The following is a 26,219-nucleotide window of genomic DNA, read 5'->3' on the forward strand; positions in this document are numbered from 1 at the left end:
ACGTGGATTTTCCATGCCCGGATTTGAGCATATGCACATGGCAAAAGCGGAAGTTGTCCACAACTCTTTCTTTCCCTCCCTCCTTCCCTACTTACCTTTTCCTTGCCGGTGCCGCGGAACCTCCTCTTCGCTGCTGCCGCCGCCGCCACCGCCTAGGCCTTCTTGCTGCCACGGTTGGGGGGAAAGCTGGGTGGGGGTGGGGGGTGGGGTTGGAGGCCAAGAAGCCTCCAGCCTGCCATGGCAGTGGTGGCGGCAAGGAGGCCGAGGACCAGTTTCAGAGGCCTCCTCAGCCTCCTCTCTGCCGCCAGCACCTCCTCACAGGTTCTGGATGACTGGCTTGAGGCGAAGAGGCCTTCAACACCCCCACACAGCCCTTCCGCGGCGGCAGTGGCAGCGAGGAGGCCGAGGAGGCTTCTGGTGCTGCTGCTCCGCTGCCTCAGCCCCCTTGCCACCACGGCCAGGGGAAAGGCTGGGGGTTGCTCCTGGAGGCCAAGAGGCCTCCAGGAGCAGCACCAGCCTTTCCCCCGGCAGTGGCGGTGGCAGCAGAGAGGAGGCGAAGGACCAGCGCCAGAGGCCTCCTCAGCCTCCTCTCCTCCACCACCTCCACGGAAAGGCCAGGTGGCAGCCCGGAGGCCTCTTGGCAGCACTGTGTGGAGGTGCCGGCGGTGGAGAGGAGGCCAAGGAGGCCTCTGGCGCTGGTCCTCCGTCTCTTCTCCGCCACCTCCATGCAAGGGCCAAGTAGCGGGCTGGAGGCTTCTTGGGCTCCAATAGTCCCACCCGGCCCCTGCGCAGAGGCAACGGCGGCAGAGAGGAGGCTGCACTGCTCCTCTGCATCCTCTACACCGCCACCACCTCCGCAAAAAGGCCGGGTGCTGCTCCTGGAGGCCCCCCGGCCTTTCCGCGGAGGTGGCGCCGGCAGAGAGGAGGCCAAGGCAGTGGAGGACCAACGCCAGAGGCCTCATCGCCGCCTCAGCCTGCACGCCTCCACCCCTGCTGCCGCGGAAGGGCCATGTGGGGTTATTGGAGGCCAAGAGGCCTCCGGGCCACCACCTGGCACTTCCACGGTGGCAGCAGCAGAGGCGTGCAGGTGGTGAGGAGGCCACTGGCACTGGTCCTCCGCCTCCTCTCTGCTGCCACCGCCACTGCCAGGCCTCTTAGCCTCCAGGAGCAGCACCCGGCCATTCCCCTGGCCGTGGTGGCAAGGAGGCTGAGGCAGTGGAGCAGCAGCACCCGAAACCTCCTTGGCCTCCTTGCCGCTGCTGCCACGGATGGACCGGGTGGGGGTGTTGGAGGCCTCTTGGCCTCCAGCCCGTCACCCAGCCCCTGTGCAGAGGTGCCGGCGGCAGAGGAGGCCAAGTACACCTCTGGCACTGGTCCTTGGCCTTCTCTCCACTGCCACCTCCGCGCAAGGACAGAGTGGAGGCTTCTTGGCGTCCAAAACCCCCACCCGGCCTTTCCCCCGGCTGTGGAGGGCAAGGAGGCCCAGGTGGCAGCAGCGGTTTTGCATTGGCGAGGAAAAGGTAAGGAGGGAGGGAAAGAAAGGGTTGGGGAGGAGGGGGAGTTTTGTCCCCAATAGCGGCGCGCTTGCACACTCGCTGTCATTGGGTACAATGGGACTTGAGCATACGCGGATTTTGGTACAGTCCGTCCTCGCCTTACGCGGGGGATCCATTCCGGATCCCTCCGCGTAAGGCAAATTCCGCCTATTGGAAACAATGGGGCTCGTGCGCGGCAGCGCGGGCGCGTGCGGGGCACAACAGGCGCACGCACCCATTCAATTGAATGGGATGCGCCGCCCTGTGCGCGCCCCGCGTGCGCCCCGCGGCTTGACAGCATATGCTCAAGGCCGCGTATGGCGTGCCCGCGTATGGCGCAGGCGCACTGTATATGCGGGGGGGGCGAATCGCATCCCCTGCGTATACCAAGGGCCGGCTGTATAAGGCTATTCCTCCTCCTTTTCTGTTTGACCTGTTTCTCTTGAAAAGGTTATACCCCTCTATTTCTACATTCCAATTGTGAGACTCATCCCACCAGATTTCAGTGAGGCATATTATATCATGTTTTCTTTGTTGTGCTAGGAGTTCAAGTTCATTTTGCTCATTCCCCATGCTCTGTGCATTAGTGTAGAGACATCTAAGACCATGTGTTCCCTTGACTTGCTGCCTGTGCAAGTTCTTTTGCTTCCCACTTTTGGGTCCTTGCACTGTTTGCCTTGTTCCCTCTGTGTCAGTTTGACTGTTTTCTCCAGCCCTTTTGCCTTCCAGAATACTGTCTCCCTCCCCCACATAACTCAGTTTAAAGCCCTCCTGATCAAATTTTTGAGACTATTGGCAAAAATGTTTTTGTCAACTGTCGTGAAGTGCAACCCATCCCTTGCCTGAAGTCCCTCCTCATGGAACCGCAGCCTATGGTCCAAGAATCCAAACCGTTCTTGGCAGCACCAACTACAGAGCTAGTTATTTACATCTGCTATTTTCTTCTCCCTTCCTGGACAATGCCCTTCATCTGGGAGAAGAGATAAGATGACAACATGTGCATCCATCTCTTTCAACTTCCTACCCAAAGCCTCTTAATCCCTTATGATTTTCTGAAGGCTGTGCCTTGCAGTATCATTGGTTCCCACGTGGTCCAAAAGGAAGGGGTATTGGTCAGTAGGCTTGACAAGTCTTGTCAGCCTCTCTGTCACATCACGGATCTTTGCCCCAGGGAGACAGCACACCTCCCAAGACATCTTGTTAGGCCCACAAACCACTGGTTCAGTACCTCTCAGGAAAGAGTCCCCCACGACCACCATACACCTCCTCCAAGGTTTAGCTGCGGCTGTTCCCTCTGGTGAAACTCTCTTGGTCCCCTGCTCTGTCCCTGAAGTCTGTCCCTGCTGCTGTTCCTCATCATCCTTGATAGTAGAGAGAGATTGAAATCTATTCTGTAGCTGCAAACCTGTCTGTATTTTGGAAGCAGTGATAGTTTTGTTATATTACTTTCTTTTAAAAACAAAAATCTGTCTTCAGCCTAAATGTGTGATACTATTACCTGTAGACTACAGTGTGCTCTTCTCAGAAAGAATATGATGAGGATACTGAAGGCAACTAAAAGAACTAAGGAACATCTTCTTAAGCTTTTATTTAGGATGTTGTGGTTTTCTGAGGGCACAATTCAAAGTGCTGTTTATGACATGTATAGCCATATATGACCTGTAAAGCCATCTAAAAAAAAATCACATCTTCCTATACAAACCTGACAGAGTCTTATTTATCATTGAAGACAGCTTTCTCTTGGTCCTGCTACCATTACAGACCGTTTGAGGTCTCAGAAGAAAGATTTCTCAGTGGCTGCTCCCAGACTTGGAGTTCCCACCCACAGAAGACTGGGCTAATGCCCCACTGCTCTTCTTTCACAAGCAGAATTTTTTTAAAAAAAAGAATTAAAGAGGCTTTTAAGGTTGTGCTGTACTTTTAACTTTACTATTGTGTTTTTAGATGACAACATGCACTTTCTGATCAAGCAAGGGTGTTGTTACATTCTGATTGTCCTGTGTATTCTTAGATGCCTCGGATATGGCTCGATTACTGCCAGTTTCTCATGGACCAATGTCGAATCACTCGTACACGCAGGACCTTTGACCGGGCACTCCGGGCTCTGCCAATTACACAGCATCATCGTATTTGGCCACTTTACCTGAAATTTGTGCGCCTGTATCCATTACCTGAAACAGCTGTACGAGTCTATCGCAGGTACTTGAAGGTATGGGGCCATCCTTGTTTGACCAAACTTGTCTGGTTTGGGAATTTCCATGACTGTGTTGCTTAAATACACTCCCGCAGGCTGTGTGTGTGGTGATTGAGAAAACATTCCAAGTTTTCCATTCTTTTAGGTCATGTTGTTGTAGAGTCAAATATATTCTGGTTTATAATGTGACTGACATTCTTACTGGACTATTGTATTTGACTTGGATACACAAAGGTGTTGGAAGATCTTCAGGTAGTGAAGAGGATGCAGGAAGATCAGAAGAGAACAAATTCTTATATTGAGACAGAACATTTGACTCACTTAGCTTCTGACAAAAAAAATGATAGGATTGCAAATCAAAGTCTCTTCTCACAGGGAAAGTGTTGGACAAAAGTCTATTTGACACCTCCCTAATTCAATTCAAAGAGTTTATCTTGGATAGTAATGTACATTTAACATTTCTTTTATTTATTTAAAATTGAGGTTATATTATATGTTTATGTACCGTAAGTAGATTTGTGAGGGTTTTATCATCAAAAGTGACCTGGAACTTTATTGTTATTTATTATTATGTATTATTTATATGTATTATGCTATTATTTCTTAGATTGTACGCCATGGGGAGGTTTACTCTTATCTATTTTATTGTTTGTATGTACAGTACTGTGCAAATCTACAGCACTATATAAATAAAGCATAATAATAATAATAATAATAATTATTATTATTATTATTTAAAATCGATAAAATGAAATAATACTTCTTGTGATGAAACGAACACTGTGTTTCAGTTGTATGCTAGGATTCACAGATTAGTTTTATCATTCCTGGTTTGAATTGCACCAACAGTATCCCATAGTTTTAGTTATGTCTTTTTCTTTCTCTGTGTGCATGTGCTTTAATTTAAGAAAATTAGGATGAAGTACAATGGAGTTCCTGAAGTTTTAGTAGTTTTTCAAAGGAGATCATTCTTGAATTGGGGAGGCTTGCAGACGTACATGAAGAAGGTCATCTTCTGTAATTCCCTTTTATCTACAGATGTGAAAGATAGCAAGCTCATTGAAGCTGTGAATCATACGGCCCTCCAGATGTTAGACTGCAAATCCTAACAGCTCTTGTCAGAATAGCTAGTAGGGATGAATGCTGAGAGTTGCAGTCCAACAACATCCAAATGGTGCATAATTCTCACCCATGCCTTAAAGAGAGGAGAGATTAAAATAATATTTTTCTGTATAAATAGTTCCCATTTTGTAAACTGGGATTAAATGTTGGTTCTAAGTTCCATAACTTTGGCTGAATGCACCACTCTGTGGAAAAATGGCTACTGTAAATCTGCAGTTGGCTGTCACATCTGTTGTCATTCTTTTCAGAAATATTTCAGTTGGTATAAATCTGTTTATGGTTGAACTCAAAACATGACAGATTAGCTTTCCCAATAATACTTAATTCACTTTAATTACTGACTCACTGTGGATGGTTGGCTTTGAGGGCTAATGCTTGGAACCTGCTCACATTTTTTTTTCATTTTTTCTTCTTAAAATAGTCAGGATACAAGTGGAGCTCATAGTATTTTGTAAGGAAGGAAGTGAGGATATGGTTTGAAAGCCAGTGCTTCTATATCTTATTTTTGAAACACTTTTGACATTAGACCTGCATAAAAGCTGGGAGTAGTTGAGAGCTAAGACTATTTTTTTTTTTACTTTTTGTAGGCTTTTCTCACAACACACATTTTGATACAACATATATACATACACATACATCAACAAAAACATGTACAGATACAAATCAACAAGCACATATAATTACATATAAACGAACAAACAGTTACTGCATACTGTATTTTCATTTAACTTCATTACAACATAAACTATCCCATTATAGATCATCTTCCATACCTTGTCCTATCTTGTTTCTTCAATAACATATACTGTCTCTCTTGACATTTCTATAAAACACGATTAACATAAAAAGAGCACTTCCTACTACTTGCATTTTTCTTTAAGTCCAGATACTTCTCTATTGTAATATCTTATCCTATCTATCTAAGTTTCCCTCACCTTAACGAGTTAACTTTTCCCCCTCCTTTTAATTTGTGATTAATTCTATATTTCCAATTGCTTATTACTTTGTCTTTAAATATATTGAATATTCATATCTAAGTTAACTAATTTGGCTTTTGTGTCTTATCTGTTAAGTAAACATTCTATATGTTTCAGTATCGGACATTCGCTCATATAACTTTAAGTTTTTCACTCTTTTTGCTCAAACCTACAGGTGCTTGTCTTGTCTATTTTGTAGCTTTCGTTTTCTATAATCTTAATCAAAATTTTGCTTCCATCGTTTTAAGCAAAAATAACATTGTTTCATCTTTCCTTCAAATATGCGTAAAATGGATCCCATTCTTCTCTTATCTGTTTTTCACTTCTGTCTTTCATCCAACATGTCATCTTATCCATCTCTGCTACCACGAACACCTTACTCAATCATTGTTCTGTGGATGGAATTTGTTTATTCTTCCATAGCTTTGCATAAACAATTCTAGCACATGAGAACATATGAAATAATAATTTCCCATATCTCTTTTTCAGTTCCTCATTTATCATACCCAACAAGAAAACTTTGGGTGAAAAGACCAATTGTATTTTTAAATCCACTGCTATTAAATACCCCTAACCAATATTGTTTTGCTTTCTCACAGGTCCACCACATGTGGTAATAAGTTCCAATTTTGTTACAACATTTCCAACAATATAGATTGTTATTTTTATACATATACACTATTTTTTGTGGGGGCAGATGCCATCTGTAGTCATTTTGTATATGTTCTCTTTTAACTCTTGGTTAACCATATATTTTGTACTTTTCCAGATACTTTCCCATTTTTGATATTCCAAATTCTGTCCTATGTTTTGGGCCCAACGGATCATATTCTCTCTTATCACTTCATCCTCTGTGTCCCATGTAAGCAGCATTTTATAGTATCTGGTCATCATCTTTTTCTTTCCCTTTTCTATTATATCTTCCCATTCAGATGTCTGCTTGTTGATTCCTATTAGCTTTTTATCCATTTTCCACCTCTCTTTTAATTGCCTATATAAATACCAGTGGCAATCTATTCCTACTGATTTCAATTCTTCTTGAGACTTTATCTCATTGTCCTCTTTATCACCTTTTAACAGGTCTTTATATCTAATCCAGCTTATTCTAGGAATACCTTCTTTTCCAAAGAATGCCTCATGTGGGGAACATATTTGAGGGATTTGTTTACAGAGCCTTGGTCTTAATCTATCCCATGTTTTCAGTAACGCTTTACGTACTACATGATTTGTACATTCTTTGTGTATTCTCTTTTTGTTATAGAACAAATAGCCATGAAGGCCAACCTCAAATTATAACCCTCCAACACAAGCATTTTTTCATCCTCCATTGTTATTATTATTATTATTAACCTTTATTTATAAAGCGCTGTAAGTTTACACAGCGCTGTACATCAATTTTTTTAGTCAGACGGTTCCCTGCCCTCAGGCTTACAATCTAAAAGACACGACACAAAAGGAGAAGGGAGTGGTGGTGGGGAATAGGATCAGGTCCAGCAGATCTTTTCCACCTCCGAGGCCTGGAGCAAGGCAGATGGACTGGAGGAAGGGCTTGGCTTCTTGATGGATGGTTAGAAGGAGGCTTCCTGGGTCAGAGAGGGTCTCACCTCTGGGAATGCTTCTCTAAACAATATAGTCTTTAATTCAGTTTTGAAACTGGGCAGAGAAGTGATGAGGTGTGCATGTGGGGGAAGAAGGTTCCAGGAGTAAGGGGCAGCAAGCGAGAAGGGACGAATTCGGGAGGGGGCAGTGGTAGTCCTACATTGTGACAGGAGACCCTGACTACCAGAGCGGAGGGTGCGAGTAGGAATGTAAGGAGAAAGAAGGTCAGATAAGTAAGGAGGGGCCAACCCATGGAGGGCTTTGAAAGTCAGTAACAAGAGCTTGTACCGGATGCGAAAGGGGAAGGGGAGCCAATGAAGGGAGGATAAAAGAGGAGAAACATGGTCAAAGCGGCGAGCGGATGTGACAATACGGGCAGCTGAATACTGGACAGATATTAAAGGATGGAGGTGTGAAAGAGGAAGCCCTGTTAGAAGGAGGTTACAATAATCTAGTCGCGAAACCACTAGGGCATGGACCAGAGTCTTGGCAGTAGAGACTGAGAGGAATGGACGGATCTTGGCAATGCTGTGGAGAAAGAATCTACAGGCCTTGGCGGTGGCCTGGATCTGGGGAATAAATGACAGAGAAGAGTAAAAAATGAAGCCAAGACTGCGGGCTTGATGAACCGGTTGAATAGAAGTGTCGTCGACAGAAACAGAAAAGGAATAATGAAGGGTGGGTTTAGGTGGAAAGACGAGAAGCTCAGTCTTAGACATGTTGAGCTTCAAGCGCCGAAGCCGCATCCACTGAGAGATGGCAGTCAGACAAGAAGAAACTTGCTGTTCAAGCCCCGTCGAAAGGTCAGGGGTGGAGAGATACAGCTGAGTGTCATCGGCATACAAATGATAGGAGAAACCAAAAGAACTGATGAGTTTACCTAGAGACAGTGTGTATAGAGAGAACAGAAGGGGACCCAAGACAGAGCCCTGGGGAACTCCAACAGATAGCGGAACAGAGGATGAAGTCTGACCACCCGTGACCACTGCAAAAGATCTATCTGACAAGTAAGATTTAAACCAGTCGAGAGCAGAGTCGGCGAACCCAAGGTCAGAAAGTAAATCGACCAGGAGACAGTGATCAACAGTGTCAAAGGCTGCAGACAAATCGAGAAGAATGAGAATAGAGTAGAGGCCGTTTGCCTTGGCCCGCAAGAGATCATTTGAGATCTTGGTGAGGCCTGTCTCTGTAGAGTGCCGTGGGCGGAAGCCAGATTGGAAGGGGTCTAGGATGGAGTTGGCTTCAAGAAACTTAATACAGTGAGAATAAACGACCCGTTCTAGGACCTTAGAAAGAAAAGGAAGAAGAGAAATTGGACGATAGCTAGACAAAGAAGAGGGATCGAGAGAGGGTTTCTTCAGAATTGGGGAAACGAGAGCATGTTTGAAGTCAGAAGGGAAGGAACCCATAGAGAGAGAGATTAAAGATATAGAGGAGCGAGGGCAGAAGAGAAGGGGCTATAGAGATTAGGAGACGGGAGGGAATAGGATCAAGAGAACAGGTAGTAGGTTTGGAAGAATTTAGCAGCTTAGATAATTCATCCAGAGAAACAGGGGGAAACACAGAGAGTTTATTAGTAGAAGGTACCAGGAGGTTAGTGGTAGGGGGCAAATCAGGAGGAACTATTTCAGATTGAATAGTAGTGACTTTTGTGATGAAGTAGTTGGCAAAGTCAGTGGGGGAAAAAGATGAGAAGACAGGGGGAGAGGAAGGTTTGAGTAGTGTATTGAAGCAGGAGAACAAACGCTGCGGGCACCTCTCATTAGCGCAGATCAGTGATTTAAAATAGTTCTGTTTTGCCATAGACAGAGCGCGTGAAAAAGATAAAAGGATGAATTTATAATGAATGAAATCGGCCGGTTCCCTAGACTTTTTCCAAAGACGTTCAGCCGCTCGAGAGCAGGACCGGAGGTACCTGATAGTGGGAGTGAGCCAGGGCTGAGGCCTAGTCATGGGGGAAGACACACGTATAGATACAGGAGCAAAGCTGTCAAGAGTTGAAGAAAGAGTGGAATTAAATAAAGACATTGCTGAATCAGCAGAGTCCCCAAGATCAAGAGAAGAGAGAGATGAATTCAAAGTCTGACTGAGATGATCAGAGTTAACAGACTGAAGGTCGCGGAAATGGCGCTGGACAGTACGACGAGGAGGTGGGATATAAGTAAGAGTAAAAGAAATTAAATGATGGTCAGACAATGGAAAATCAGATGCCAGGTAGTCGGAAATGACACACTTAGCAGCAAGAATTAGGTCGAGACAGTGACCAGAGGAATGGGTTGAGGAGTTAGAATGAGGCTGAAGGCCAAAAGAAGCAAACAGGGATCTAAGGCGAGATGAAGAAGGATTGTTGGGATTGTTAAGGTGAATATTAAAGTCACCTAGGATTAGAGAAGGGACTGTATCAGATAGAAAAAACGTCAGCCAAGATTCAAAGTCAGATAGGAATTGGGTAGCAGAACCAGGAGGGCGATAGATGACAGCAACCCGGAGCTGTAAAGGAAAAAAGAGTCGAATACAGTGAGACTCGAATGAAGAGAAACAATAGCTGGGGGGGAAAGAGAGAACTTGAAACTGGCAGGAATTGGACAATAGTATACCGACCCCTCCTCCTCGACCCTCAGGGCAGCTTGAGTGAGTGAATGAGAGACCGCCAAAAGAAAGGGCAGCGGAGGTGGCAGTATCATGGGCCGGGAGCCAGGTTTCAGTAAGAGCGAGAAGGTTAAATGATCTAGAGAGAAAAAGATCATGGACAGCAGTCGCTTTCGGAGCAACAGAGTGACAGTTCCAGAGTGAACAGAGGAATGGAAGCTGGGAGATAGGAAGAGGTCGAATAGGGATCAAGTTAGGAGAGATGCGTGGAGCCATGGGAGGAAAGGATTTAGTAAGCGATAATCAAAAGAAGAAAATACAACAATGACAAAAGTAGCAATATAATAGCCAACTGTACTTGGTAATATTGCCTAAGTATCACAAGGCACAAGGGATTTAATAGAGAAGGAAGGGGTGGGATTGGAAGCCTTTGCTCAAGGTCCCAGCTGCTGAGAGTGATGGAAGGAGAGATGGCTGATGGATGCAGGGAAGGAAAGCTCTATCCTTTGAAGCAGGCCCGATGGATCCGACTCAATCTTCAGATGGATGTAGGAATGGGAGGTCCTTTCCCTTGAGGGAGGCCTAGTGGATGAAAGTCACTCCTCAGATGGATGTAGGAAAGAGAGGCCCTTTAGGCTGAGGGAGGCCTGGTGGATGAAAGTCACACCTCAGATGGCTGCAGGGAGGACGGTCTAGAGGCAGTTGAAGGTGTTAATGGCTCTCTCGTCCTGAGGAAGGTTCCACTGCAGGCAGGGAGGACGGTCTAGAGGCAGTTGAAGGTGTTAATGGCTCTCTCGTCCTGAGGAAGGTTCCACGGCAGGCAGGGAGGACGGTCTAGAGGCAGTGTTTATGGCTCTCTCGTCCTGAGGAGGTTCCACTGCAGGCAGGGAGGACGGTCTAGAGGCATTTGAAGGTGTTAATGGTCCCTCGTCCTGAGGAAGGTTCCACTGCAGGAAGGGAGGACGGTCTAGAGGCAGTTGAAGTGTTATGGCTCTCTGTCCTGAGAAGGTTCCACTGCAGGCAGGGAGGACGGTCTAGAGGCAGTTGAAGGTGTAATGGCTCTCTCGTCCTGAGGAAGGTTCCCCGGCAGCAGGAGGACGGTCTAGAGGCAGTTGAGGTGTTAATGGCTCTCCGTCCTGAGGAAGGTTCCACTGCAGCAGGGAGGACGGTCTAGAGGCAGTTGAAGGTGTTAATGGCTCTCCGTCCTGAGGAAGGTTCCACTGCAGGCAGGGAGGACGTCTAGAGGCAGTTGAAGGTGTTAATGGCTCTCTCGTCCTGAGGAAGGTTCCACTGCAGGCAGGGAGGACGGTCTAGAGGCAGTTGAAGGTGTTAATGCTCTCTCGTCCTGAGGAAGGTTCCACTGCAGGCAGGAGGACGTCTAGAGGCAGTTGAAGGTGTTAATGGCTTCTCGTCCTGAGGAAGGTTCCACTGCAGGAGGGAGGACGGTCTAGAGGCATTGAAGGTTTAATGTCTCTCGTCCTGAGGAAGGTTCACTGCAGGCAGGGAGGACGGTCAGAGGCAGTTGAAGGTGTTAATGGCTCTCTCGTCCTGAGGAAGGTTCCACTGCAGGCAGGGAGGACGGTCTAGAGGCAGTTGAAGGTGTTAATGGCTCTCTCGCCGAGGAAGGTTCCACTGCAGGCAGGGAGGACGGTCTAGAGGCAGTTGAAGGTGTTAATGGCTCTCTCGTCCTGAGAAGGTTCCACTGCAGGGGGAGGGTCTAGAGGCGTTGAAGGTGTTAATGGCTCTCTCGTCTGAGGAAGGTTCCAGCAGGCAGGGAGGACGGTCTAGAGGCAGTGAAGGTGTTAATGGCTCTCTCGTCCTGAGGAAGGTTCCACTGCAGGCAGGGAGGACGGTCTAGAGGCAGTTGAAGGTGTAATGGCCTCTCGTCCGAGGAAGGTTCCACTGCAGGCAGGGAGGACGGTCTAGAGGCAGTTGAAGGTGTTAATGGCTCTCGCGTCCTAGGAAGGTTCACTGAAGCAGGGAGGACGGTCTAGAGGCAGTTGAAGGTGTTAATGGCTCTCTCGTCCGGAGAAGGTTCCATGCAGGCAGGGAGGACGGTCTAGAGGCAGTTGAAGGTGTTAATGGCTCTCTCGTCCTGAGGAAGTTCCACTGCAGGCAGGGAGGACGGCGAGAGGCAGTTGAAGGTGTTAATGGCTCTCTCGTCCTGAGGAAGGTTCCACTGCAGGCAGGGAGGACGGTCTAGAGGCAGTTGAAGGTGTTAATGGCTCTCTCGTCCTGAGGAAGGTTCCACTGCAGGCAGGGAGGACGGTCTAGAGGCAGTTGAAGGTGTTAATGGCTCTCTCGTCTGAGGAAGGTTCCACTGCAGGCAGGGAGGACGGTCTAGAGGCAGTTGAAGGTGTTAATGGCTCTCGCGTCCTGAGGAAGGTTCCACTGCAGGCAGGAGGACGGTCTAGAGGCATTTGAAGGTGTTAATGGCGCTCTCGTCCTGAGAAGGTTCCACTGCAGGCAGGGAGGACGGTCTAGAGGCAGTGAAGGTGTTAATGGCTCCCGTCCTGAGGAAGGTTCCACTGCAGGCAGGGAGGACGGCTAGAGGCAGTAATGTTAATGGCCTCTCGCCTGAGGAAGGTTCTGCAGGCAGGGAGGATGGTCTAGAGGCAGTGTGAAGGTGTTAATGGCTCTCGCGTCCTGAGGAAGGTCCACTGCAGGCAGGGAGGACGGTCAGAGGCAGTTGAAGTGTGTTAATGGCTCTCCGTCCTAGGAAGGTTCCATTGCAGGCAGGGAGGACGGTCTAGAGGCAGTTGAATGTAATGGCTCTCTCGTCCTGAGGAAGGTTCCACTGCAGGCAGGGAGGAGGTCTAGAGGCAGTTGAAGGTGTTAATGGCTCTCTCGTCCTGAGGAAGGTTCCACTGCAGGCAGGGAGCGGTCTAGGAGGCAGTTGAAGTGTTATGGGCTCTCTCGTCCTGAGGAAGGTTCCACTGCAGGCAGGGAGGACGGTCTAGAGGCATTGAAGGTGTTAATGGCTCTCTCGTCCTGGAGGAAGTTCCACTGCAGGCAGGGAGGACGGTCTAGAGGCATTGAATGTTAATGGCTCTCGTCCTGAGGAAGGTTCCACTGCAGGCAGGGAGGAGGTCTAGAGGCAGTTGAAGGTGTTAATGGCTCTCTCGTCCTGAGGAAGGTTCCACTGCAGGCAGGGAGGACGGTCTGAGGCAGTTGAATGTTAATGGCCTCTCGTCCTGAGGAGGTTCCACTGCAGGCAGGGAGTGGTTCTAGAGGCAGTTGAAGGTGTTAATGGCTCTCTCGTCCATTTGTTAGCCAATCTGTTATACATATCAAGGCTGCTGCAAAATAATAAATTTTCAAATTTGGCATGGCTAATCCTCCACGGCTCTTATCGTCACATATTACTTTAGCTTTTATCCTGGCCTTTTTCTTTTCCCACACAAATTTTAAAAATTCTTTCTGCCAGACCTCCAATGGTTTTAACACATGTAGTATGGGAATTGTTTGAAAAAGAAATAAAAATCTAGGGAGAACATTCATTTGGATGACAGAGAGCTAAGACTATTGAGTTTGGTTTCTCCCCTTGTCCTTGATCTGTTATGGTTTGTTGGCAAAATATAAATTTTTCTTCCAGAGAATAGCTGTAGTCTGTTTGATCTATCAATCTGTATATGCAAAGGGACACAAAGTATTTTATATACAGTTGGCCCTCCACATATTGGGGGACCCCTACAAAAGTGGAAAAACTGAAAATATCCTTACCCTCCCCCCAAAACCATATTTAGCACATACATAAAAAGTACTGTACAGTGGCCATCAGTATCTGCTGAGGTTTGGTTCCAGGACTCCACATTTCATGCAGCCTCGTCTTCCTTCTTCCCTGAGCCATGTGGGCCAGTCTCTGTGTGGCTCAAGCCAGGAGGTGTTTGCTAGGTTGTTTTTGGACAATAGGCTCCCTTGCATCCCTTCTCCACCAGCACAGGCTCCTTGGAAAACCATCCAGCACAATTGCACAAGATTGGGCTTCTGAGGGAAGTGAGTGAAAGAGCAGATCATGAAAAAGTAATGCAGGAAACTCAACCTGGCTTGAGCCACTTATCTTTTTCTTTCCTTCTGTCATTTCAGTGCTATTACATTGGTCTTAACTATCATATTGCTTAGAGTTCTAATGCTTATATGTATTTACATTGTAGTTGAGTCCAGAAAATGCTGAGGAATATATTGAGTATCTGCGCTCCATTGACCGCCTAGATGAGGCTGCTGTCCGCCTTGCTGCCATTGTGAATGATGAACGTTTTGTTTCCAAGGAGGGAAAATCCAATTATCAGGTGAGGCTCCTTATATTACCAATCACTTTTGCTCTGCAAAAGCCTATGGAGAATCTCGCCTTTCCTCCATCTAAGGATCTCTTCTGTGATATCTATATTTCCTGCATCTCAGTGCTCTCTAGTGCTCTCTGACACTTGATGTACTCCTTTGCAGCTATGGCATGAGCTCTGTGACCTCATCTCACAGAATCCAGATAAGGTGAAATCTCTCAATGTAGGGGCCATCATCCGCGGTGGTTTGACCCGTTTCACTGACCAGCTGGGCAAGCTGTGGTGTTCCTTGGCAGACTACTATATCCGCAGTGGGCATTTTGAGAAGGTAGGTATCTGTATCAAGAAGTTTTCATTGTGTCTCTTGGACATGGTTGATGGCAGAACTCACTAGAAAAATCATAAAGGTACATATTGCGTTATGCAGCATTCAAATGCTTGAACAATTAGTTTCTTTGAATTCCTGTTCCAGGGGGAGGGGGGGTGCAAAATAATCTACACAGAAAGGGAAATGGTAAAAACCTGGAATCTTGCTGAAAAAATTAAAAAACAATCTAATGAACTAAGAGAAGAGGTCAAAGAAGGGGCTTAAAGTCTGGTAGCAGTGGAGACTACTGCAAGGGAAGAAGATAGAAAAATCCACCTGGGTGAAAGTCGGATAATGCTATCTTTTATATTATAGGTTATTTTTAAAAGTTAAATTATTTCTCTCCTTCCTTTTTATCTATTTAATTCCAAGCAGATCACCCTGTTAGTCTCTTGCATCTAGTTCAGTAAAAAAATTGTCCATCAGAGATGTTCAGGGAGGCTCACAAGACGTAAAGAAACAAAATGAACATCTGTTGTAGGAATCCTAATATATTTTCATGCCTGCTTCCACTGAAGCACTTTAAATTGAACTTTTTTTTTCCTATATTGCAGACTGAGTGTTTTCTCAGTCAGGCTTGTCTGGTCTTCTTCAGCACTGTTTCAGAGGATAAGCAAAAAAGAAAAGAAAAAAATGAGGGATCAGCTTGGATGCCCATCAACATCTATGTCTTCTTTTGATAGCAAACAGTGATTCAACTGAATATGTTTCCTCACCAACAAAAGAGACTGTCACTGGAGTAGGAAAATAGATCCTTTCCTGGTGTAGTGAGAATCAGAATGCCCTCAGTCTGCTTATGCCTTTTTAGAACAGCAGCTTGAACAAACTTTATCCAGTGCCCTGCAGAGAAGCTGTCTCTAAGCTCTATGAGGTTTAATAGGGAAGAATCATAGTGCTTTCTGATATGACTGTGTGGGTAAAGAAATTTTAATTTCTTTATGGGATGCCTGGTAAATTTTAAGAAAATTCTGGGTTTTTATCTGGTGCTGAGATCATCAGATACCCTTTTGCAAGCTGAAGCAGTGGCAATGGCCTCTTCATCCTGTCTTAGGCTCGTGATGTGTATGAAGAAGCTATTCAGACAGTGATGACAGTGCGGGATTTCACTCAAGTTTTCGACAGCTATGCCCAGTTTGAGGAGAGTATGATTGCAGCAAAGATGGAGACCACATCAGAGATGGGGCGTGAGGAGGAAGGTAAGAGTGGATGAAAGCTGGTGCTACTTCTTCCCTTTAGTAGGAGAAGCAGGTCTTGCCCACACTGCATTGGGGGCAGGGAGCATGTGCCAGAGATGCTGAAATGCCTGGAGCTGTCCACATGCCTCACTAACTCTGCATTATGGTGGATGTTTCTCCATATGGTGCCATCATTGAGATAGCTTTTTGCTTAAGAGAGATAGTCTCTCCTGTCCCCCATGAATACTCTGGCTCTGCATGTAACAATTCCTCATTCCCTTCTTCCTAGTTAGATGCATGAAGCTGAGAGTCACCAGAATATATCAGTAAGCAAGTAGATGCTGCCTTTCTACCCATTCTCATTCCTGCTCCTTTTTTTGCCTCCATGGAAAAACAGATGATGTTGACCTGGAACTGCGACTGGCACGCTTTGAGCAGCTGATCACACGCCGGCCTCTGCTTCTCAACAGTGTCCTTCTGCGCCAAAATCCTCACAATGTCCATGAGTGGCACAAGCGAGTAAAGCTGTATGAAGGAAAGCCTCGAGAGGTAAGAGAACAAGTGAACAGCCAGTGCTAGGCTTTAGGGAGACAGAGTTACATCATCCTCAGAGCAACCAAGGTTGGGGTATACTACCATTTTAAGTTGCTTAATACAGTATAAAAGTGAATGGTGAATTTCACTTTTTGGTGTTGTTCTGAGCCCTATCACTGAGCTAGGAACTGGAGTCAACCAACTATAACCAGGCCAGTGGGGGTAATTGGCTCATCTGTGTAAAAGGAACAGAGAGGGAAATGGGAAGTAGCTGTACTGGGTATTATTTTCCAAGTCCTGTAACCTCAAGGTGTCTGAAAGTTTTTATCTGCTCATAGAAACAGAGGCTGTCTTAGCATGCTTGTTCACAGGAGTGTTGATGACTGGGTACCCATATTTACCCAAGGAAACTGTTAGCCTGAAAGTTGGCCAGCCATGTCATGATGAACCTCTTCTCCCTATCTATTGCTGTTTTGTGATCCACCCCTGGGGAGAGAGTCTACAAAGAAGCAGGCTGGAAGAAAGAAATGAGTGCATGGAGAGACACCTCTTAATACCAGTCTGCTATGCTTCACAGCAAAGCCCGCTGAGTGGTGCAGGAGGAAAGAAGGGAATGAAATTTACAATCCTAATTCATCTTTCCTACCCTCTGCCTTCTCCTTTCAGATAATCAACACGTACACAGAAGCGGTGCAGACAGTTGACCCATTTAAAGCCACTGGAAAGACACACACGCTGTGGGTTTCTTTTGCCAAGTTCTATGAAGTCAATGGACAGATAGAAGATGTAAGTGATTAACTGGGTGGCTGCCTTCCCCTCAACCTTTTCTTCAATGTCTTAGCTGCTGTCCACATTCACAAAAGAAAGGGTGTGATTCTGAGTTGTAAATGTCCCTTAATAGGGTTGTTGGGGCTCTGGAATGGGGACTGGTTCTTGGTGATGTAACATTGCTCAACCAACAGAGGGCATCACCTAACATGTGTTACCTAGCCCAAATAAAAGAAAAACTACAGCAGTTGGGGAGAAGACTTCTCTGGACCATCTTTCCCTCTAACTTTGCCTGCCTTACTTGTCCCAGGCCAGAACCATCTTTGAAAAAGCCACCAAGGTAAACTACAAGCAAGTGGATGAACTTGCCAGTGTGTGGTGTGAATATGGTGAAATGGAATTGCGACACGAGAACTACGACCAAGCACTGCGCATCCTACGGGTGAATAAAACAGTGAACAGTAGAAAGACCAGAGGGTCTGATGATAAAGCAGGAGAAGTCATTTAGGCTCTTCATAGGGTTAGGGATATGATTCTATTTATTTATGGTTGGAGAACAAATGGCATTTTTAATTAGGGCATTGGAGTCTCTATTCTGTCCATTTCTTCCTGGGGAGTGTAGGATCTAGTAACTGATTCACGGAGATGGAGAACAACATATTCATTGCTGTACAGGCAAAAGGACACATTGTAATTACAGTATATACTTTCTATACATCGAGAAATTTATGCCCAAAATTGACCCAAAATCCTGGGCCGACTTATACTGTATATGGGTCAGTATGGTAATGCTGATGATGGAAGCTCATTCAGTGACAAACACGCATATGCCTTCCTCCCCACTTTCCCTCTGTGCCTGGGAATAGGCTACTGGAAGCAAAGAGAGTGCAGAGTGATTTTTATTTCTATGAGAGCAACAGCTAATCCAGTTACACACACACACATGCGCGCCTTCCTCTCCATTTTCCCTAGTCCAGCCTGCATACGCGCGTGCACACACACACTTTCTCAGCCTCCCTGCCTTAGCTTCTTTTATGTTTGGCTCTCCCCCAACTGATTCTTCGCCCCCCACCACCTCCTCACCTTCTGTGAGAAGGCAAGCCAGCAGCTGCAGACAGCTGTGGGCAGGCCAGCAGTAAAATGGGAACTTCCCATTCTGGGAAGAGTCTACTGTAAAACTAGGCATCTTGGCAGGATTGAAGGAGCAGAGGGTGCCTGTGACTGTTTACCCCACTCCAAGGAAAAAATGGCTGCAACCAAAAAATGGTTGCTTCTTTGCTGAGGCAGAGAAATGGCCTTTGTCCACTGCTGTGGAAGTGCTGAAAAGCCATTATGGATGTGAGGAGCCTCAAAGTTTTACCCTCGACTTATCCACAGGTCATACCAAAATCCATAATTTTAGTCCCAAAACTTGCCCTTGGCTTATAGTCGAGTATATACAGTACAAAAATGCAGAAGCCAGAGTTTTTTCTATTCAGGATAAACAAAGCTGTCTGGTCTCCTCTCTGTTGACAGACAAAGATGGCTATCCACAAAGGTTGTGTGTGTTTTGAGTGAGCCTGATTCTTAATCATCACTGTATACTACTTCTTGCACTTTTACCAGCATCAATTTGTTTTTTGTCTCTACAGAAAGCCACAGCCATCCCAGCTAAGAAAGCAGAGTATTTTGATTCTTCTGAACCTGTGCAGAACCGTGTTTACAAGTCCCTCAAAGTATGGTCCATGTTGGCTGACTTGGAAGAAAGTCTGGGTACTTTCAAGGTAAGTATGGCCTTTTTTTATATCCATTCTTCCTGCTGAGGCTATGGGAAGGCCAGTACTACCATCATCTCTCGTCACATTTACAGTGGCCCACCTTGTCCTGACAGTAAAAAATATTCAGTTTGAACTCTGTCATTATTGTTGCACTACTTCTATCTGGTTTCATTATTATTCAATAATATTTAATCTCTTTCTGTTTGTAACTGTCTGGGAACTATGAGACAGAGTGAATCCTGGGCAATAAAGGGAGAATAAGAGTCAACATCTGGGAATTAGATTAAAGACATATTAGAAATCTGTTCCCACTTTAGCATGGAACAGGGTTAACTATTGGGAGAAGCTGCCATCAGAGGAAATGACTTTTTGCTACTTAAGGACTCACAAGACTGGAAAGAGTCTTTTAAGAGATGCTTCAGCCAGGCACAGATGAAGTGATTTTGCGCTTAATATTGTTTCTGTTTAGTGCAGAGTCAAAGCTTGGATGTTACACAGACCTCTCAATTTGCTAATTACTCATAGACATGCAGCTCCTCTGAGACATCTAGAATGAGAAAGACCCATATGTCCTTGCCATGTTTAAGTCATTCTAGAAACATTGCCCCCCCCCTCCCTTTTTCAGACCTTTGGTTTTTGAAATAACCTGATGATGAGGCACTGGGGCCACAGCAAAGCTGCTGTAGTGAAACCATCTGCTTCTTTCACAGAGTGGCTGAAGAAGGGTAGTAGGGCACAGAGAACTGGTTTCCATTTCCCCTTGTATGCCTAATTTTTTCAAGCTATTTCATGAAGCCCACTCCTTTGGGCCATCACTCTGTCTGTGCCCCTTGTCCTATTTGCATTAATTGCTTCTAAATGTTCCCACAATCTAACCAGGAGCTGTTAGGCTCCCACTGCCCCTTTTGTCTGTGATACAAACTTCGAGAGCAACCCCCATTAACCAATTATGGGTCGCAGTTATGAAAAGACAGCCTCTGATAACAGCAGGAACTCAAATACATTGTGAGTTTTTTCCTCCCTACTGACCCCTCACCCTTTCTTTGGAGAGAGGGAAATGACCAGGGGTCTTAGGCGTTGCCTGTAACTCTGATGTTGTAGTGCTCCACCCTAGTATTGAAGCTTATTTTGTGTTATCTTCCCTAGTCCACTAAAGCTGTGTATGACCGCATTCTGGATCTCCGCATTGCCACCCCCCAAATCATCATCAACTATGGCCTCTTTCTGGAGGAGCACAACTACTTTGAGGAGAGCTTCAAGGTGAGTTGGCTCTGTCCCTCTGCTCCCCATGGCACCTTGGATAATAGAGCTTTGCCTGGTTTGGGGATGCTGGTGCTGCAAAGGAAAATACTTTTGTCCCCAAATAGCTAATGTATGATTGGCACTGTAACTTAGGTAACAGAGGAGAACTATTCACCCTGGACAAATTAGCAAGTAATTCCATTTCAGATTACATGACAAAATGGCTGAGTGAAACAGAACTGATGGGGGAAGTATACATGATTTATATCCTACAGTGTATAACCAAAGTACTGGAAACTGATTAAGCAAGTAACTTTTGGAAAAGATAGGTAGAGTGAGGAGAATAGGGGCCCAAAGTTATGTGATAGAGCACACACTTTGCATACAAAAGGGTCCTGCTATCTATGATGAGAATGCCTCTTCAGTAGTAAGGCTAAAAGAGGACCTCTCTGTCCTGGAAATCTTGGGTGGCTGTTGGTGGTAGAAGCAGATGATATGGTGATTTGATTTATTGTGGCAGTTTTATATGAACATGTGAGAAATGGCAGGACTTTCTGTGACAAAGCTTCAGATTCCAGCATCCATTCTTTCTGGCAGGCATATGAGAGAGGCATTTCACTCTTCAAGTGGCCAAATGTGTATGACATATGGAACACCTACCTAACAAAATTCATCGACCGTTATGGTGGCAAGAAGTTGGAACGTGCTCGGGACCTCTTTGAACAGGCGCTGGATGGCTGTCCCCAGAAATACGCTAAAAGTATGTGATACCATAAACAGTGGGGAGAAGTTAATCCATCCCAGTCAAAGTGGATGGATGCTGATGGGTGGCCAATAAAGCTTAGCCCTGTGACAATGCAGCCAGAATTATATCCTATCTTGAACAATTTCCTCTAGTAGGTGGTCAGAGGAGAACTGTGTCGGTGAACTGTCCACCTTGTGGCTTGATAAAATCCTTGTCCCTCAGGAGCTATAAGCTAGGCATACCTCTCCTTCTCTCTCATTGCTGGAGAGCCATGTGGTCAGAGTAACTTTCCCTGGGGGCAGGGCTTGTTTATATCTTTTTCTCTGTTACTGAGGTGTCCTGTATGTAACTCTGGACCTGTAAAAGCCACAAAGGACAGACCAAAGAGTGTGGAGCAGTTACCCAGAGATGAAAGGGAATGTAATTTGACTTGCATTTCCTATCTCTTCACAGCTATCTATCTGTTGTATGCCAAGCTGGAGGAAGAATACGGCTTGGCCCGCCATGCTATGGCAGTGTATGAGCGAGCCACTCAGGCTGTGCAGCCTTCAGAGCAGTATGACATGTACAACATCTACATTAAGAGAGCAGCTGAAATCTATGGCGTCACACACACACGTAGCATCTATGAGAAGGCAATTGAGGTTAGGTTTTTTTTATATCCAAATAGTACTGATTGCAGGTCAGATTACCCACCGCAGTTTACAGGAATTGGTCCATAGTGGTTGAATAGATGGAAAAAGGTAGGTGGTTAGAAGCCAGTGCGCCTCTGGGACCCATTGTGAGCTGCAGCAGCTCCAAAGAATGTGTTGAGAGGATGGGAGGAAGAAAAAGAACTGGAAGTGTCCAGAAGACTAGTAACTCCCAGACAAAACAAGGCATAAAAGGGATTTTGTTTTGTTTTTTAAATTTTTTAAAGGAGGATTGCTGCATCTTTGAAAAACAAAAATTTTCATTTGGGGCACTTCTTTCCTAACTGTGTGCATGTGTGGGTGTCTAGGAGAAGCCCATGCATTCTGATATGACATTTGAGCCACATGAGCCCTGGTGGCGTAGTGGTTTAAAGCCAGTACTACAGCTACTCACTCACAAACCACAAAGTGGTGAGTTCAGTCCCAGCCAGGGGCTCAGCCTGGCATTCTTCCAAGGTCACTAAAATGAGTACCCAGCTTGTTGGGGACAATTAGCTTACAGTTGTGAACCACTTAGAGACTGCCTAGTGTGGTATGAAGTGGTGTATAAATGAAGCTGCTATTGATACCCACCTTGCCGTAAAAACTTTCTGAAACAGATGCAGCAAACTTTTACGTAAGAATTATCCTTGGCTATTGTTGATACTATAACCATTAAGTCTTTATGAAATGTTTTTGTATTATATAATTGGACCAACTGTCGATTTACACGAACAAATCAGTCCCCCAACCTTGTAGGGGAATCACTTCTTACACAATATAGATTGTGTCATAATTAATATAAATACTGAATATAAAGTGAGATATCATATAACTCCTTCTGGAGATACTTTGATAGTAGATAGTCAATTATCTTTGTTATACCCATATATTTAGTATACTGTTAAATCCATTTAGGTGCACGCCTGGATTTTATCCTTGACATTTATATGTATATACGTATTCATATGATATGCTAGAATATAATGTTTCCAATGGATGCAGTGCAATGTAATTTTTGTAAACGTTTTATTATTTTGTACTGGCCATATGCCATAATAAATTATTTTGATACCCACCCTGCCTTACAACATGAGAGAAGGGATATCCTTTCTGTGGTCAACACTAATCACTCTGGGGGAATTGTGCCATGTATTCTTATCTAACACAGTTCCAAGTGTTGGATGTTATTTGATAAAGCCCTGTAAATCTTGAGGCTATCTTCTCCTTTGAACAGTGCCTTGGAGCTCTTCTCTGGCCTCCATGCAGTGATGAGGCAGGTGGCTGCCACAGGAAGAGTTTCTTCTATTGTGGCAATCCCCCACCCTTCCTTGCTTTGACCAGTCTCCCCCAGGGGTTAACTTTGTTGCTCACTTGGGTTTCTTTTGTCACTCAAGACCTTATCAGTTTCAGAGGACTTCTTAAAATGATGTACACTGGTTTTGTTCTGCTGGGGGATGCATTCTTACTGCTTCTTTGTGTCTGACTCATTTTATCTGTAACTGTTGGTTATTGGGTGTTCTCTGTTCTGGTAGTAGAAATGGATGGGGTATAGTTTTTTTAAAAAGGACACATTTTCCTGCAGGTGTTGTCAGATGAACATGCCCGGGAGATGTGCTTGCGCTTTGCTGACATGGAGTGCAAACTGGGTGAAATAGATCGGGCTCGGGCCATCTATTCTTACTGTTCGCAGATGTGCGATCCCCGTGTAAGTGACCTATTCCAAGTATCAGAGAACTAGTTAAAACACCTGTCTGCGCAACCAGGGAAGGAAGAAGAAATAGACTTGTTCTTTTCTTTGAGGCCAAATTAGAAATGCTAGCTTCCTATTCACTTCAGCTATTGATTGGCAACAGTACTATTGTTGCAAAGAATTGATAACTTTATGTATGTTTTGGGATAGAGACTTAAAAGGGTGGATGTTGCTACTTAGTTGCCTGTTGCCCAATGACTGGCCAGACATGATGTAGAGAATATGTAGCACAGCAGTAACTGACTCTACATTTCTGCATTCAGACCCATTTTCTCTGTATTGTTTAATACATAAGAAAGCTGAAAGGCAGCTGAAATGGAAAGGATAGGTTTTGTTCAAGCAGTCACTGCTATTGCCCCAATTGCTCCCTAAACCCAGACCTTTTTCTTCTCTCCAGACCACTGCCAATTTCTGGCAGACATGGAAAGAATTTGAGATCCGGCATGGAAATGAGGACACTATCCGGGAGATGCTGCGCATCAAACGAAGTGTGCAGGCTACCTACAATACGCAAGTCAACTTCATGGCCTCCCAAATGCTTAAAGTTTACAGCAATGCCACTGGCACAGGTAAGATATACAGTAAGAGCCCCTGGCAGAGGGGAGTCTGCTGTATCTCCTGTTGTAACCTCTTCCTGCAACTTCTGCCCCTTGCTTCTGCTTCTCTTTTGCTTTTAGTGTCTGACTTGGCACCTGGACAGAGTGGCATGGATGACATGAAACTCTTAGAGCAGCGGGCAGAGCAGCTGGCAGCTGAAGCAGAAAGAGATCAGCCCCGAACTAAGGAGAAGATCCTGTTTGTCAGGTAAGTAGTGGTGTAGGCAAGACTTGACTCCCATCCAACATGCCATACCTTCAGGGGCCAGCAGGCAAAAAAAAAAAGGGGGGGCAGGGACAAAGCCAATTTCTCAGTATTTGGTTAAGTGTAAGCAAGAACAGCCCAATAACTGTCATTTTAAGTAGGCTTTAAGATAAATCAAATAGGACAAAATGGGTATGATGGTTCCTATGACAAATCTGACTTCCAGATGTACTTAATGTGAACTGGACACTTATGTGTAAGTTTACATGTGTTAGATATATATATTTCTGACTACAGGTTTTAAGATGTTTTTCTAGAGTTTGCACCCACTGCATCAGTGCTGAAGTTGTCCTAGGGATAGACTGAAAAATGAGATTACCGTATTTTGTAAAAATAATGAGTTTGTCCATCCTGTTTATCAAATCTGTGCATGTGTGCACTTGTAACTTCAAGCTGGATAGGTAGGGGGGATATCAGTGAAGAATGGAACTGAAATATTAACAGTTATTCTCAAGGCAGGATTGTTTCTTACATAACCAATATTCAAGTGGTGTCCACTCAGACTAAAGCAGGCATTTAGTGCTGTGCTGGATTCTTCTTCCTTTGGTATTCTCAACTGGGAGCTGGATGTAAGGGTATAGCAGTGGCCAAGAGATGGCATGTAAGGGAAGAATCTAGGAAATAAGTCTGTTACTTTCATTTCCCTCGAACCTTACTTTTATTTCCATGGTCTGTTGGCACATGTAACGCGGTTATTATAGTTGTTTGTTGTGTACCTTCAAGTCATTCCCTTTTATGGCGATCCTTGGCACGATTTCTTCAGAGGAAGGTTGCCATTGCCCACCCCTGAAGTTCGAGAGCATGTGAGTTGGCCAAGGTCACCCTGTGGGTTTACATGGCTGAGCAGGGAATTGAACCCTTGTCTCTAGAGTTGTAGTCCAACACTCAAACTATGTCACACTGGCTCCTGTATTAATTATGGTCACTCAGATGGCTGTCCTTGTGGTGTTATTGTTCCAATATCCAGCACAGCTTGGAGTCATTATGATTTTGAGTTAAATTCTGAAGTAGCAAAGAGTATTATAAAGGTGGAGTGGTATCTTGATTTTCTTAATAGTGAAGGCCATGTGTGTAAATTTTCTTTAAAATGATTCTATACCTGAGGAGGGAACTATCATGACATACCTGTTTTCTTTGAGAGACACTAGTTTCCCTTTCATTATTTTTAGGAGTGATGCTTCCCGCAGTGAGTTGGCTGAACTCTCCAAACAAGCCAACCCTGATGAGATAGACATTGACTTGGACGATGAAGATGAGAGTGAGGACAATGAGCCTGATGGTAAGAGAGGACAACTATATGACTTAATCCTTTTTCTCTTTGTCCTCCATATTAATTCTCATTTCTGCTCTCTTACAGAGGTACAGCTGGAGCAGCAAAGTGTCCCTTCTGCTGTGTTTGGAGGTCTTAAGGACGACTGAACTGTTTTCAATGAGAGCAGACTATATTCTCTGCATAAACCTGGCTGTAGTGCAAGCCGCTACTTTCTTGTGATTTCCTAAGCTACTGCTCTAGTCTGTCCATAACTTTTATTTATAAAATAATTTTGTCAGATGGTTGTTGTTACTTCTCATGTTTCATCATAAAAAAATACATCAACTGCTGTGTTCTGCATAAGCAAACTTAATTGCCACCTCTCAGTGGGAACCTCAGGAAGATTGTTTTAAGAATAAAGGGGACAGAAAGAGAGGCTAGATCTGTAGCTATTTCTAAGATGAGAAGATTGCTTTATAAATAGAAATTCTTAAAATGCATTAAATATCATTTAGCCATGATGAAATACCATAATCAAGTATACTTAACTATTTGTTTTATGGGTATAAATTAAGATTACGGAGCCTGAGACAGCTTTTATCCTCTTTCTGTGCATACTATAACTCCCACCATCCATATCCAACATGCCCATGTTTCAGTACAGTTGATTTTTTGTATTTAGCTTCTATTGATGTCACTGGTGACTTCACAAGACACCAGGTGTTGGATTCAGTGAGCATCAGCTGAAGGGCGTTTGTTGTAACATGACTATTAGCATTGGATCCACCTTAAATGTTA

At 45.0% G+C, this 26,219-nt stretch overlaps 1 protein-coding gene across 1 annotated transcript in view; it reads left to right on the forward strand.

The window, feature by feature from the left end:
* The window catches only part of XAB2 (XPA binding protein 2), a 32,139-nt gene extending 6,425 nt beyond the window's left edge, over positions 1–25,714 (forward strand). Inside the window, exons 4-19 of the mRNA XM_042451174.1 lie at positions 3,547–3,744; positions 14,171–14,305; positions 14,460–14,624; positions 15,715–15,859; positions 16,236–16,387; positions 17,039–17,158; positions 17,451–17,582; positions 18,772–18,903; positions 20,044–20,157; positions 20,737–20,899; positions 21,338–21,528; positions 23,141–23,263; positions 23,706–23,877; positions 23,986–24,112; positions 25,339–25,448; positions 25,527–25,714. Of these exons, the coding sequence (XP_042307108.1) occupies positions 3,547–3,744; positions 14,171–14,305; positions 14,460–14,624; positions 15,715–15,859; positions 16,236–16,387; positions 17,039–17,158; positions 17,451–17,582; positions 18,772–18,903; positions 20,044–20,157; positions 20,737–20,899; positions 21,338–21,528; positions 23,141–23,263; positions 23,706–23,877; positions 23,986–24,112; positions 25,339–25,448; positions 25,527–25,588 (2,241 nt within the window). The 3' untranslated portion in view covers positions 25,589–25,714. The remainder of the gene's footprint in view (positions 1–3,546; positions 3,745–14,170; positions 14,306–14,459; positions 14,625–15,714; positions 15,860–16,235; positions 16,388–17,038; positions 17,159–17,450; positions 17,583–18,771; positions 18,904–20,043; positions 20,158–20,736; positions 20,900–21,337; positions 21,529–23,140; positions 23,264–23,705; positions 23,878–23,985; positions 24,113–25,338; positions 25,449–25,526) is intronic.
* Positions 25,715–26,219: the final 505 nt, after the last annotated feature.

This window comes from Sceloporus undulatus, chromosome 2 (assembly GCF_019175285.1).
Source record: "Sceloporus undulatus isolate JIND9_A2432 ecotype Alabama chromosome 2, SceUnd_v1.1, whole genome shotgun sequence".
NCBI lineage: Eukaryota > Metazoa > Chordata > Lepidosauria > Squamata > Phrynosomatidae > Sceloporus > Sceloporus undulatus.